Here is a 15637-nt window from a genome sequence, read left to right as displayed (position 1 = left end):
ACATGCAGTAAAGGCGGCTTTCTTAGGAGAGAGGATTATTTACTAAAGTCAGTTTGATGCAGTTCTGACTGGTTTCACATCTCTACAAGGAACATGGACAACTTTACTTTTAAAACAAGAACAAATTAGTTTTAAGTGTAAATAAACATTTTTGTTTCATTTTTATTTAAAAAAAAAAAGCCCACTTCCACATTGAAAAACTGCCCCCAAATAACCCTTTTTCATCTTTTTTGTTTAAACTGAGACAATCACGCAGTGGTTTATTGATCCTAACCCTGAAAGTTTGGATCCAATTTCCCATCTTCTTGAAACCAATAAAAGTATAAAGAAAACAGTTTTTAAAGAAGAAACTAATCTAGATATTTCTAAAACCACAGAGCCAGCAGCACAGTGGACATAGAGTTTATGCAGATTCCTCCAAGTGCTCACCTTTCTTCCGGAACAGGGCCATTGGCCTCTGAGGCAGGATCAGTCTGCAGCCCTGGGGACTGGACTCCATGATGTCATCACACACCTGCGCCTCTGGGTAGAGGGTGCAGGTGAAGTACATGGAACCGCTGTCTGTTATCATCTCCGCGAGCTGACAGAAAGAGTGTTCCTGCACACAACCTACAGGCGAGAGAGCAGTGTGTTTTTACTTCCTGCAGGGTCTACAAGATTCTCTGGGGGGAGGGGGTGGGAAAAGTCTGGTAGAGATCCCTCCTAGTTAGGGCAGAGGCCTGAGACTGTCATGATCAACCAGTCTGGAAGGCCCATGCAAAAACGCTGGGGTTCTGCTAGCTGTGGAGAGGGCTGTGTGCTCCTGAATAAAGGCAGAGTCAAAGGCCTAAGGGCAAATCTCAAACTCAGTAACACAAGAGGCAAAATAGTAACATTCCAATGGATCCACCCATAGCCATCTCAGTGGGAGTCAGGATCTGTAGACAGAGGCTATGGGACTACAAAACTACGAACTTTATGAATGGTCTCCCTGCACCTGTGCCCATGTCAGCCTATGCCAGGCGTCCCCAAACTTTTTACACAGGGGGCCAGTTCACTGTCCCTCAGACCGTTGGAGGGCCGCCACATACTGTGCTCCTCTCATTGACCACCAATGAAAGAGGTGCCCCTTCCTGACGTGCGGCGGGGGGCCGGATATATGGCCTCAGGGGGCTGCATGCGGCCCGTGGGCCATAGTTTGGGGACACCTGGCCTATGCCCTGGTATATATGAGCTCCTCAAGGGTGAGAAACATGGTTGATTTGATTCATTTTGGGTGTTTTCTTTCATCTCTAAAATTAAATACAAAGTTTTGAACATAACGCATATTTAATAACTGCCAAATGGATGAGTAGATTCATGGATGGATGGATGGATGGATGGATGGAGAGAAAGGTGGATGAAGACAGGTTCTTGGAGCAGAGTAGAGATGAACTACACTGTAACCTTCTTGAAGATAGGGGTTATGTCTTATCTTTCTTTTATATCATCCGTGGTACTAAGAGTACAGTGATCCCTAAGTTATGACACAAAATTTGACCTTATCTGTTTCTCAGGAGTTGTCAGACTAGGCTTGTGATGCCTGACTATAGTGTCTGGAAGAAGAAGGATGAGTTTTAGGGATACTTACGAGAAAGGCACCACAGATTTGCCTGCTGGGCTGAAAACAGGTGCTTGAAAAGCCAGTGCTTCTGGCTGGGCAGTGATCGACTTTCATTGACAATGACCTGGTCAAGGTCCACAGGGGAGAAAAGTTCTGTTGTCAAACCTGAAAAAGAAGCAGAGAGTCAACTTCCTTCACATTTATCGCTATAGTGAATATGAGAAAAACACAAGAAACACACACACACACACACACACACACACACACACACAAACACACACACACCGAGAGAAAGAGAGAGAGAGAGATTTTTATGCTGTGTGAAACCAGAGCAGGATTGAAGTCAGTAGATAGAGCTGGGAGTCTGGTCAGACAGGAATAGCTCAGAAGGCCGCAGGAAGTCCTAAAAATTATGGGATGAAAAAATCTCAGAATCTGGGTTTGGATAAAGTCTCGGAAGTTATCTGGTCAACCTTTTCACCTAATGCAGAAGTTTTCCCCTTGAGACTTCTGGCTAATGCCTCTATAGCTCATCATGACATCTTTGTACTGACCACAGCAGCTCCATCATTAGTAAGTTGTATAGTTAAGTTCTCTTTCTGTAACTTTGAACCACTGATCCTCTTTCTGTCTTCTGAAGCAACAAGGAAGTCCAGTCTCTCTCTCAAATGGTAGTCTTTGTCTATAAAGACAGCTTTCAGCTCCGCTTAACCCAAACTTGAACGTTTTAGCTCAACCACTCCCTGAGTCTTTCTTCAGGTATTCACATGCCATAATGCCAGCTCTTCCTGGGGCCTCCACTGCCTACAGAACAGAAGTCCACGTTCTCTTCTTAATCTGGGCTCTACTTGCATTTTGAGCCTCACCTCGGATTGTCTGGATTTGCACTCCAGCAGCACAACAGTCCTGCTAATTCTAGCTCATCACCACACCGTTTGCAGTCCCTGTGCAATTGCTCATGCTCTTCCCTCTGCTGGCTCAAGCTCCATTACACCCTCCTCCCCCACCCACCTTAGTGCAACTCATGTTTCGAGGATCAGCTTTGCTCCCTCCTGCTCTGATGTCCTGTGGCTCTATAAAGAGATTCTACAGGGCCAAGGGCCCTGACATCCAGGTCCTTGGCCCTGGGGATAGCTCTGTATCCTTGGAGCGCTCTGTCTTCCAGGGGGACATACAATAGTGGAATGAGGTATATCAGGGAGATGAGCTGGGGAATGTTTGCCATGTCCATCCATTCAGGGCTCTGTGTAAGAGACACTATATCCCATATACACCTGCAATTTGGTGTGGACTTGAGCACTGCACTTTCCTTGTCAATACCTGTCAGCAGCTACTTTCCATACTCCATAAAGCAGGCTCAAAAAGACTGAGCTTCTTTGCTAGAAAGAACCACAGTCAGGATAAAGACTTCACAAGCATTTGGCCAGGTCAGAAGTCTGATGTCAGCAGAGGCCCCAGAGACCATGTTACCGCCCCAGCCCTCATCTCAAGTGATTGGGTAATGGCCAGTCCCCATGCCTGTCTCCCCATCGAACCATGCCTAGCACAAAGCAGAAGCTCAGGGAGATCACAGGTCGCCCCTCAAGATGGCAGCGTAAGAGATGAGAAACAAGGCAGCAGGCCTGAATGCACACCTGCTCCTGGAGGCTTGGCACAGGTGTTCCCCTTACCTGGAACACCGTTTCTCAGGTATACCTGGAAGTGTCTGGCAGATCCCTCTGGCCTCCTCTGAGAAACCTTTCCTGGCCCCTGCAGGCTGCCAGCATTCCTTCTCCTGCATTCTCACTGCACCTGACACCTGTCCACATTGCCCCCCTTGCCACATTGTCACACAGTGGCTGACACATGGAATTCTCACTAGCCTATGAATGTTCAAGGCCACAGCCGCATGTGCTCAAAAATGTCTGCTGGATGAAAGAATGAATACTGCAGCCACTTCATCTTATGCCTGGTTTACATGCTGTATTACATAAAGCCATTTCCTACTTCTTTTAAAACTGCACCATCCTTAAAAGCAAGGAGACCAACTGCTCTCTTTGGCTTCCTGAGTTAGTCTCAAACATTCAGACGGATGGTGGTAACCTGATACACAAAGGGGATGATTCCTCACTGTCCTCTGAATCAGAGAGGCCATTCTCATGTACACTGAGAAGTACCATCCAAGTAAACGAGCACGTGGAGACACCACCCGGCCTGGACTCAATGCGATTTCTTCTCCAGGCAGTTTATCTCCTGGAGTCCAGGAATGCAATCAGCTAAGAAAGGGAAAACTGAGCTGAGCCTTGTCTATTCACCCTGACTCCCTGCAAGGTCTCCAGTGAGGGCCAAGCTCCCCTTCTAGGGGAGACGGTGGGGAACGTCTTGTGTGAATCATGTGAGAGTTCGGCAGACACTACCCTGAAGCAGTGTGTGATGATGGATTTGTCAGAATCTTCTCAAGTGCCACTAACTCACACACATTTACATTGTCACAAGCTGTGTGGCTACCTTTCAAAGGCACTGCCAAGTGTAAACACAATGCCCCATCAAGGAGGGGAGGGCAGGGTGCTCAGCAGTTTTCGGCATGTTAAGAACCAGGCACTGTGCCAAGTGTTTGCTATCTACTAGGATAACAGGTAGACAAGATTATTTTACACACGAATCCAAGGCTTTTAGCAGGGAAGCAAATTACCCATGGCTGTGCAGTAAGGCATGTATTCAATGGCAGAAATGTGGTTCAGGATCTAGTCTCTGCTCTGTAATGTGATGGTTTTCCCTTTGCACCATGTTGTCTTCCTATGCTAGCAGTCTGCTCTGGCTATCCCTCTTCTGCTTCCTTCCCCTTCCCTCTAACTCCTATTCCTACAGTGTGTGCATGCATGCAAATACACACGTGTGCACACGCACACGCGCATGCATACACACACACACACACACACACACACACACACACACACACACACCCCACAGACCACAGGTGGTGCCTTGTCTCCTAGTCCTTGCTGAGCCTGTATTGAGCAGCTGATCTCCCTCTCTCTCTGAGTTTTTGCTCCACCTCAGTAATAATAATCAGAGACTCTGGAGGTAGAGAAGTCCCAGATAGTACATACGTACTGTTCCTATTTGTGTTTGGAATCATAGCTCTCACTGTATGCCACGACATGCAAAAGATTCTCATAGACATCTCATTCATTAAACAATTTCAGAATATTTACACTTTGCTTATACTCCTCAGGGTTGACATGAGTGAAGCCCACTGGCACAGTCAGGTGAACCTTGCTCTGTTTCTCTTTTTTCAAGGTTTGTTATTATGGTTGTCTTCGTTTCCTGTAACAGTGATGAATTTGCAATGGTTTTGCCTTACTTTCTGTGCCAATTGCTCATCTGAGGAGTGTTCCATATTTATAAGCTGGATAATTGGGTTAGAAGATTAAAGGAGGGTCCACGGATACAGAGTAGAGTGATGTCAATAGGTCCGCTCATTGATTAAACTCCTGGTGCACACATTTTGTCTCTGCATTCAGATACCCAAGTGTGTAAGAAGGTTCTGGGGTTGGTACCTGTTTCTGTTGGAGATGTTGGCCTTGGCACTGTGCCTTTTCTGCATCCCACAGACTCAGGCCGAGACCCCATGTCAGAATCTAGGAGGAAAAAAAAAGAGTTGTTTCATTGTTGGGAAGAAGGAGTAGTATTCCACTGGTCAACCAAATGTTAATAGCAATGTCAGAAATTCTCAGGGCCTGAAGCCAGATGCCTGAGGTAAAATCTGGAACAGATGTCCTGACATGTAGATCTGCAGTCCTTTGTTTTGTATGGAACATCATCCAACCTCTCAATGACAGAACAACCATTGCCTGTGATATTGAAATTATTAACATATGCAAAGCCCTTTTGAGTTAACAATATATGCTCATAAATATTGCTGCTTATAACATCCTATATAGGTAGAGAACAAGATTTCCATAAAAACTGAGACTTAGAGAGGCAGAATAGTTTATCCCAGACCACTCAAGTGGCCAGTAAATGATTTAGAAATTTTTAAAATTTTTAAAATTTAAAAAATTTCCATGAAAGTGAGAGCCTGTGGTGATGTAGGTATCAGGCAGGTCTCAAGGCACTTCCCTGTAGTGCAGCAAATGTCCTAGAGAAATGCATGTCCTTCATCTTTCATCATTTAACGCTTTATCAGAAATGTCCGATAACTACGAAGTGCTGGACTTGGGACATACTACAGTGTCTGGTCTTAACCTCAGGACCTCCCAGGCATCCCGTAGGCATGGCACATACCCTCTCCAAGTCTCATTTTTCTTGCCTGGAAAATGAATAAAATATCACCCCCTCTTTAGACCTACCTTATAGGTATAATTAAATGAGAAAAGAAGCACATAATCGCATTTTATCTCTTTAAAATGAAATGATGGTAAACACCTTCCTTTTCGTTTTTCCTCTTCCGCCTCCTCCTCTTTTGCCTTCCTTCTTTTCCTGTTCGTCACCCCCACCCCCACCAACATTATTCAGCAGGTATTGTATGCACGGCACTGTTCTCAGCACTTTTCAGGCATGCATTATTGCTCAGGTAACTCTAAGATCAGTGGTGCTATCTGTGTCACATGTCGCCCTTGGGGAATCTGGCCATGAGAGGCTGGTCCACGGGCTCCCAGTCACACAAGTGAGGATTGATGGCACCAGGATTCACATCCCATCACTCCAAGTCTATGCCTTCCTGCTCTTTCAATTTATCAGCACAAGTCACCAATCCTCTCTCAGGACACTGAAGATCAATGAGGAAAGATTGGGGGACAGTATGAGGGTGATATGGGGTCAGGGGCCTTTCCTCATGCCTCTCACCCAGCACATATGGCCATGACCTGTGATGGGCCACTGATCCATCTGCTCCCTCCTGAGGCTAGAACCCTTCAAGAGTTCATCTCTCTCCTAAATGCCATTCGTTTTCCCGGGGTCTGAGTAGTCACTTGGTCAACATTCAGAAAACTCTAAGGAGGACAAAGAAGCAGAAGGGAAGTGTCAAGCACACGTGTTGTCGGACTCTCCATTTCTCCCTATTCTGTCCCATGCACCCAAGTAGCATTATCTCTGAGCAGGAATTCAGGGCACTACCTCCCTGGGGTCCTGTCCCCAGTCCCTCAGTCTCAGGGAGAAAGGCACACGGGGCTGAGTCCCCTTAGAGAAATGCCTCCTGTGCTTTGCAATGGCTCCAAACTCCCCTCCTAGGAAAAAGGCTGTCTTGTGGTCAGCAAACTTTATCTCACGGGAACCTAGTGCTTCCTCCCTCTATCCTTTCTTGGGTTTCCACAGTAGTCACTTTTCTTTTAGACTTTGGTATCTTATCTGATGAGCTGGAGCCCTTCTGTTCCACAGAAAATATGCATTTGGAAAGTGACTCTCTACCTATTTCTCTACAGAAATGAAGTGCCCTGTGAATGAGAAGTGGTGCCAGACAATCTCATGTAATCAGTGTCCTGCTAACCCCCCTCTTCCACTGTGGAGCTTACCTTTCCAGAGATAAACCTGCTGAAAATTGGTAAAGGTGCCTTGAGTTCCTTCTAGGGGTGTCAGACCTGCAAAGGAAGATGTTTATTTTTATGAGTTTGAGTGTGCTATCACTGCGTACCCACCATTCCCACAATAGCCCCATTTCCCTTGATGCAGGCTCTTCCTAGGCCTGAAAACTCTGTTTCCTACTCAAGGCATAACCCAGGAGCTTCTTGCAGCTCTATTCCAGCTCCTTGGCCCAAAGCCAAAGTTGGTCAGATGTCAGGTGTCATGGTCAGGGCACCAAAGGGACTACTTTCATGAGGGGTTGTGAACCTATGACTCAGGAGAGTCACTTAAGGAACTGGATATTGGCTTGAAGAAAGCAAAACTCCTGGGACGTTTGAGAGCTATGAGTTTTCCACACCACTTAAGTTCTCAGAGACTCTTGCCTCATTGGTAAATGTGGACAGCGATTTCAAGAATGGGAATACTGGCCGGGTGCGGTGGCTCAAGCCTGTAATCCCAGCACTTTGGGAGGCCGAGGCGGGTGGATCACAAGGTCAAGAGATCGAGACCATCCTGGTCAACATGGTGAAACCCCATCTCTACTAAAAATACAAAAAAAATTAGCTGGGCATGGTGGTGCATGCCTGTAATCCCAGCTACTCAGGAGGCTGAGGCAGGAGAATTGCCTGAACCCAGGAGGCGGAGGTTGCGGTGAGCCGAGATCGCGCCATTGCACTCCAGCCTGGGTAACAAGAGCGAAACTCCGTCTCAAAAAAAAAAAAAAAAAGAATGGGAATACTGTACGTAAACGATCTTCCACAGTCCTCAACATTTGGTAGGCAGCCACTTGGCAGCTGCCATGACTCAACTGATTACTAATATTATCAGATTTTTCCTTCTGGCAAACAGTTCTCCCCTGGATGCCATTCTGGATGAGACTAGACTTGCCACAACATCTCTTGAAGGTCAATGCTGCCTCTTTTGCCTTCGTTGAGTCTTTAGTTCCTTTCAATATCCCTGTGATATGGAAGGTGGAGGAAAGAACCTAGATAGCAGAGTCTGGAGGCAAAGAAGCGCCACGCTAAAGGAAAGAGCTGGCTGATAGCTTGAGATGTCAAGGTATGATTAAACTTTGCTTTAAATTATGATTAGGAGGTTATTTTTTTTTTACATTTTTAAATTTAAATTTTATTTTACTTTAAGTTCCAGGATACAAGTGCAAAACATGCAGTTTGTTACATAGGTATATATGTGCCATGGTGGTTTGCTGTACCTATCAGCCCATCATCTAGGTTCTAAGCCCTGCATGCATTACATATTTGTCCTAATGAAGAGCTAGTTATTGATAAACAGTTATTACCATTTATCCAACACTAGCAGGGGTGTCTAAGAGAGAGAATACAGTCACGGGTTCTTAGTTTCTGTTTCTAATTTGGCCAGTAAAGCCCCTTCGTTATCACTCTTTTTTGCTTATCACTAAAGACAGAAACTAAAAACCATGGTGTCAGACTACTAAAAACTTAAAACAAAACAAAACAGAACAACAAATGGTGTATTGTACGAGCTTGCATGAAAATCCTCATCTAGTACCTAATTTAAAACTCACAGGCGTGCTGTAAAGTAAGGTCCCCGATTTCCAGATAAAAGAATCAAAGTCAAGAAAGGTCAGTGCAAGAATTTAAGCCTTGTCTGTTTGGCTTCAAATCCCATACTCCTTCCTCACCACCACACTAAGGAGAGGATAATATACAGCTGTGCATCTCTTAACAACCAGAATACATTCAGAGAAATGCAATTTTTCTGATGTGTGATCATAGAGTGCAGTTACATAAGAACAGATGGTCTATATACTTTTATTTACATATATTTTTCATGTAAAAAACAAAATGTCCTAGCATCATTACTGAATAGCAATCATTTCCCCTACTTAATATGAAATGCCAGTATCAAGTGCTATGTATTAGGTTTCTATTATCATCTATTATAATCTTATAGATTAATCTTATAGTCTTATTCTCTATTATAGTCTAATGGGACAAACATTATATAGGTGGTCCTTCATTGGTCAAAATGTCTTTTTGAGGTACGTGGCTGTACTTCAGAATTCTGTCCATCTGACACAGCAAAAATGTTAAAGGTGGTTGTGTTTAAAGATGTCTGGACTCAACTCTCTGGAAAACTTGTCTATCAAAGTGACAAGTGCCCCCCCAGGGCTGACCATGTTCTAGGATATGGAGGTGAGCCAAAATTACTGCATTGCACGTCCATCTGATTTTACTTCTGAAATGGGAATAAACAATGGTGCTAGAACTTCTCAGACTTTGCAATGTTGGGATGTCTCTCTAAAGGAGCCACTCAAAATTCTGTCATACCCTTCTTTAGAAGGTAAAAGTTATTTATAAAAATTGGGGCAAGTGAACACCTATGCCATCTGACAGATGTGGATTCAGATCTCTGCAATTCCTGGACTTGTTCTCCACACTGCAGAGGAGGCCTTACCATATACTCCTACTGCAACAACACAGAACCAGTGGCTGGCCACCTGCTCAATCTGTGTTCCGTTTTCACTCTCTCCTCGTGATAGCATCATTTGATTATTTCAAAGGTCAGGCTATGGGGCTTTAGACTTGTCATGAGGGAAATTAGATAACTTTTTTTTTAAATCTTTTTATACACAAATCTATTGATATACTGATTCTTGAAAGAAAGAAAGACTATATGTAGGTATATATAGAGAGATATAGCTATAGATATAACCTATATATTCACAGAGGTAACATGTAATATAGATGCAAAGTGAATAAGCTTTTCAAAATACTTTAGATCATGCATTACCATTCTTATTTAACCTGTAAAAGTTAAAGAAACAATATTTACCTCTAGAGTATTATATTGGTCTCAAGTCTAAGGCTGAAGCCAATGACCACATTAAGCACTTTACCATGAAATACACTTGCAGTGACTTGAATGAGACTGGAGACTATTATTCTAAGTGAAATAACTCAGGATGAAAAACCAAACATCATATGTTCTCACTGATATGTGGGAGCCAAGCTATGAGCATGCAAAGGCATAAGAATAATACAATGGACTTTGGAGACTTGGAGGAAAGGGCGGGAGGGGGCAAGGGATAAAAGACTATAAATAGGGTGCAATGGATACTGCTCAGGTGACGGGTGCACCAAAATCTCACAGGTCACCACTAAAGAACTTACTCATGTAACCGAACACCGCCTTACCCCAATAACCTGTGGAAAAATAATATATGCATGCGTGTGTGTGTGTGTGTGTGTGTGTGTGTGCATGCGTGCGTGTGTGTGTGTAGTTTACTATGAAATAATTTGGGGCATTTCGGTTATAGTCCCTCAATACAAATACAGATTCGGTCACATCCCTATGCCTGCCCCTTCCTAAGAGCAGTAAACCTTAGGAAATGTCAAGAAGAAGGTCTTGACCTCTCAGCAGTCTCAGTAACTGACTTGGGGTCAGCTGGTGGTGAGTCTTTCACTCTGTCTGGGACTCTTACTTTTGTTGGTATATATGGCCTTCTTTACATAATGTCAAAAATGATAGGTGCCCCTTTTATCACCCAGAGACAAATGGGTGCTTCCTGCAGGTGCAAATCAGTTTAAGACTGTTTTTTTGGCCCAGAATGTACTGAACTGTGATAAGAAGCAGACCGTCTTATATACTCTGTCCATCTCAAGGCAACAGAGCCCTGGGTCTGCCAGCCTGAGAAATATGCTGTCTTAAGTTCATCCTTGGTTTTTGCATGTTTCAATACAATTTAATCCAATGGAATTCAACTAAACTCAGTACATATATGTAGAGCACCTTGGTAGGTCCCGAAAGTCACCTGACCAGAATCTACAGAGATGACTGTGTCCTGGGAAGCACCCTTGTCAATCACCACAAGGAAAGTTATAACCCCTTGGTGGTCTTCGTAATCCATGACTGCCAAGTCTCCATAGGAATACATAGAGAACACTGGGGTAAAAGAAAGATTGTTGCCCATTCCCATCTCTACATCCAAAATAACTTCCTCCTGCTTTCTAAATCAGTTAATAGGACCACCTTCTTCTCAGGTCATCCTTGGCTCCTCCCTCTCCATCGGTCTCCGCATCCATCAGACTACTTCCTAAACTGCTCTTTACTCTTTCCTCTCCTCTGAACCCTCCCTCTCAGCTCAAGCCTTACCACATCTCCTAACTTCATTAGGCTTTAGCTGATCCCCACCCTAGCCTTGACCTTGGCCTCCTCCCATCCCTCAGTGACAGCCCCCACGTATCCATCCTGAAAGGCAAACCTACCTTTGGTCCTGCAGTAGCTACAGGGATGTCAGAATTCAGCTCCTTGCAATCTGGCTCATGACAGCTGAGCAGCCTTATGCTCTACTCTGTCTCCAAAGTGCCCACCTCCCCAGTCACACTGAATGCTTGCTGTCAGGCCTCTGCATCATGGCACGTATTTTTCTCTCTGCCTAGAACCCTGTTCTCTTTCACTTGATTGACCTCTACTCATTCTTTAAGAATCAGATTCTGAATCACTGCCTTCTGAAAGGCTTCCCTGAGATCTCCAGCTGGTCACACGCCCCGCTCTTTTGAGTTTGCAGTACTCAGAGATCTTCGTTCTCTCCCCTCATGGCTGGTGGTTATTCTCCAGCTTCTTGGATACACTGTAAGTCCCCTCTTTATATCTCCCACTCCTCCAGCACAATTCTTGGCACAGAACTGGCATTCAGTGCCTAAGTAAATGCAAAAATAAAGGAGGGAAAACAAAACAATTAATGATACTCAGAGCCCACCGAATAAACACAGAACGTCGTCCTACCACACATAAGGCTAGCCCCAAATTAGTTTTCCTAAACAGACTTCTGACTCTTGACTCCATTCCGCAACATTTCCCTAATAGAATACTGACGACCATGAGAAGGTACACAGAACCCAAGCAAGCATCGTTCCTCCTCTTCCCTGATAAATGATAACACTTCATTTCTTCCACAATAACCAAGTTAAAATATCCCTGCTACATACACCGGCCTCCAGCCCCTGATTCTGGGTCGCTGCCCCTGTGATCAAGGCTGAAGGAGCACAAACACACCGAGAACCTGGGGTCTGAGCACAGAGCCTGATTCTCCAGCACTGCTGAGTGTCGCGTGGTCTTTATTCAAAAACCTTCCGCGGAGATCATGTGCTGTGTCTGTGGCAATCAATTTTAATCCACGCCCTCGTATTAAACTGGGCAGGATCCTAATGGAAAAGCACATTCTAGGAGTGGTCATGTGGCAGAGAAAAGCTGCTGTCCAGAAGCCCCACCCTCCAGGAAGGAGTCACAGATACATCAACTCTTTATCCCCAGTTAATACCACCACCACTACTACCACCACCACCCGGCTTTGTTAATTAGCATAATGAATGCTGGAAAGAGGCACATATTTATTGGTCAGATTCATAGGATTCAAAACACGTGGCTTGGCTAAATGTATTGCAATGTCACTCCTAGGCTGGCAGGAAGAGATTGTGACAGATTTCTGAGCCCAACAGCCCTAGGGCTGTGGCTTGATTCAAAATGGGTCTGTGATCAGTCACAGATCTAAAGGATTCTTGTTCATCTGATTTTGATGAGAAGGTGGGTTGAGTTCAGCTGTGAGAATAGCATTGGTTCTGTCTTAAATAAACCTTTCTAACAAGGTGCCAAGGATAGCAAGCTGGGACTTCACTGGGACCACTGAACAAGTGACAGGTCATGACAGTTTCTGGGCCTGTTTGCTAATAACTGCTTGGATGTGTGGCGAAATTTGGAGACTTGCTTTCATTCAATCCACTAGTGAGTTGTGGGGGGAAAGACCTCCAGCCATTAAAGATGACTATTACAGAGAATCAGCTGACACTCCTGTGCCTCCTGTGTGCGTTAGGAGGTTCAGAACGGTTGCTGTAGGTCTATAAGGATGGAGTCTCCCAGGGTCCTTCCTTTCCAGAAGATGGTGCCCAGGCCCAGGGGAACTGAGGCCTGGTCAGCTGGACCAATACAATGGCACTTGCTCCAGGAGAGCATGCGTTTCCCCTGCCCCTCTCCTAGACAGTGAGCTTCCTTAACAGGAGGCAGGTATCAGGATCTCTACATCCCACTTCCCAGCATGAAGCATATCTGAATAAATGATCGTGGCATAAAGGAAACCCGAGTTGTGCCACTGGTGAGTTGAATAACCTTGAGGACATTCCCCTGAGGACCTATACCTTACTCTTTCCCTCAGTAAATGGAGAAAATGCCATTTCTCTCCAGGTCTTAGAGGATGAGTGGAAATTACGTATGCAACATGAACTGCTGGTCTATGCCCAGGGCTCTGAGGGAGCTGCAGAAAGCCACAGCTGCCCTTGGCATAGTGGCAGGATGGACGGGCCAGGAACTGCTGCTCTCCCTGCAACTGTCAGCCAAGTCCTCTGCAGCACTGCTGGGTGCACATCCTGTTCCTTGGCTCAGCTAGCGGGGTCATTCTGAAGTGTGTTTTGCACTGATTCAGGGAATTAAAACAGCTTAAGAGTCTACCCTTCCTTGGCCGTCGTCTCTTCTCTGTTACTTCCCCTGAGATTCTGTTCATATTCCTTGTCTTTCCTATTTAAATGACGCTCCTGAATCTTTGTCTCATGGTTGATTCTGGGAGAATTCAAACTATAAACTGAGACACAAAGCATAGCACTGAGCACATGGCAAGGCACAGGCTGTGACAACAGTAACTAATAACTGATAGGGCCCTTTTTAAATGGCCCATCCTACTTCTGGGCATTCATCAGCCATCCAGTCTGGATGCATCTGGTTGCAATGAGTACCACAGGTGTATTGTAAGTTTCTCCACTGAGGTCCTGGCATCCCAAGATAATGACAATCACTGACATAAAACAGCCCCCTACAAACTGAACATCAGGCATCAGGCAAAGCCTCACAATCACTGAACATTAAGCCATCTGAATTCAGGATGAACCTAATAGTATTTCTGCCAAGGCTTTTCTCTTTTTTCTATCAAATTTTATGTCTGTGTGGCATTTGGGGACATTGATTCTGCCTGTTTTCCATTCATTTGCACTTCAAGATTTCTCAAAAACTAGTAATATGCAGTCCCGGAGCTTTCTAAGATGTTTTTCTGAGAAATGAAAAAGTTGACCTAGCCAACAGCAAATAGTCAAATACACTCAGAGATGTTCATTGGAAATTTGGGAGATCCAGATCCTGTGTGGATTTCTCTCTGGAGAACACACATCAACCCAGGCACCAAGGTGAAGCAAAATCTCATATTCTCAGCCATCACTCATTACTGATGGCAGAAAAGTGAAGCCTCACAGCCAAAGGTGCTATATCTTCAAATTAGATTAAAATGGCCTCCAAATGTTTTGTGTGATTGGTTGTTTGGGGGTGTATTTGTTTGTTGGGGGCTGGTATTAGAAGTCAGTCCTAACTTCTGTGGGGCAAGTGACCTGAAGGAGGCTTTTACGAAACAGGAAGGGACATGCTAAGGGGACATTCATGTCTCTACAATCCTCGTCAGTCCACTAAGATGAGCAAACAAGAGGCCTGCTGCATTTAATAATCTCTGCATCTCTCACCCCATCTACCTTGTGAGCTCCTTGAAAACAGAAGCCACTCTCCCCATCTTTGCACTCCAGACCTGGCCTGGTTACCTCATCCTCACACCCACACAGCAGGTGCTCAGGATATCAGGGAGGGAGGAGGGAACACAGGGCCGCTTCCCCACGGGGGAGGGCTTCCCGCCGACTCACCTCCTCCACAGCTGTTTGCGCATCTCCCAGCTCCCCTACACAACTCACAGTTGACCCTACAGCTTTTCTGAATCTTCTGTTCTCTTCTCCCAGCAGCCCTGTAAAATCCTTGAAGTGGAATATCCCATTAGCCGGCATTAATACCTAATATCCAGAGCATAGCTGGCCCCAAAGTGATGTCTGAGGAGTGACACTCTCAGTTACTGGAGACGCCTTAATTTTCTGGCACAATAACAAGGAAAACTCCAAAGCACTTTCCACTCCCAGTAAATTGCATGCAGGATGGTGGAAGCAGATGGTGGCAGCGGGGAGCAGGTGGGAAGCTTCCACAAGACAGCAGTGGTCTCCAAAGCTGAAGCCTAGAGCCCCGGCCATGGCACTAATGTAAAGATTGTTTCCCAGGGTACGTCATGTCATAGCTCCAAACTTCACTCTCATGAGTGAAATTGTGATATAACCACTGCCTCACCAGAGTGCCCAAAGGATCGACTAAGTTGTACGTGAAAGCACTTTGTATAATGCAGTGCACATACTGATATATTTACTACTTGAATTTGTGTTCTGTTGGGTTGTAACTTGCTACACCTGGTGGCAGTCAATTCATTTTTCCTTTATAAATAAATGCTACTCTCCATTACCCAGGTCATCTGTTGAACCAGAGCCTGACCGTACCAGTGAACTGATCAATGAAAACAGATGTCTGTACCCAGAAGTCCCATGGGTGCCCTTGTTGGGTGTGCTGGCAGGGAACCAGGGACCAGAGAACAAGGCATTCTTTGAGGGCTGTAGTGTAGGTCAGCAC

General features: G+C 45.1%; 1 protein-coding gene across 1 annotated transcript in view; it reads right to left on the bottom strand.

Annotated features, from left to right (window-relative positions):
• TG (thyroglobulin) overlaps nt 1-15637 on the bottom strand; it is a 273908-nt gene that overhangs the window by 170570 nt on the left and 87701 nt on the right. Inside the window, exons 28-31 of the mRNA XM_003933694.4 lie at nt 7075-7140; nt 5122-5202; nt 1610-1747; nt 430-609 (exon numbers count right to left, since the gene is read on the bottom strand). Of these exons, the coding sequence (XP_003933743.2) occupies nt 430-609; nt 1610-1747; nt 5122-5202; nt 7075-7140 (465 nt within the window). The remainder of the gene's footprint in view (nt 1-429; nt 610-1609; nt 1748-5121; nt 5203-7074; nt 7141-15637) is intronic.

Source organism: Saimiri boliviensis, chromosome 15 (genome assembly GCF_048565385.1).
Source record: "Saimiri boliviensis isolate mSaiBol1 chromosome 15, mSaiBol1.pri, whole genome shotgun sequence".
Lineage (NCBI taxonomy): Eukaryota > Metazoa > Chordata > Mammalia > Primates > Cebidae > Saimiri > Saimiri boliviensis.
The sequence above is the reverse complement of the archived record's forward strand: the minus strand, read 5'-3'. Positions and strand labels throughout refer to the sequence as shown.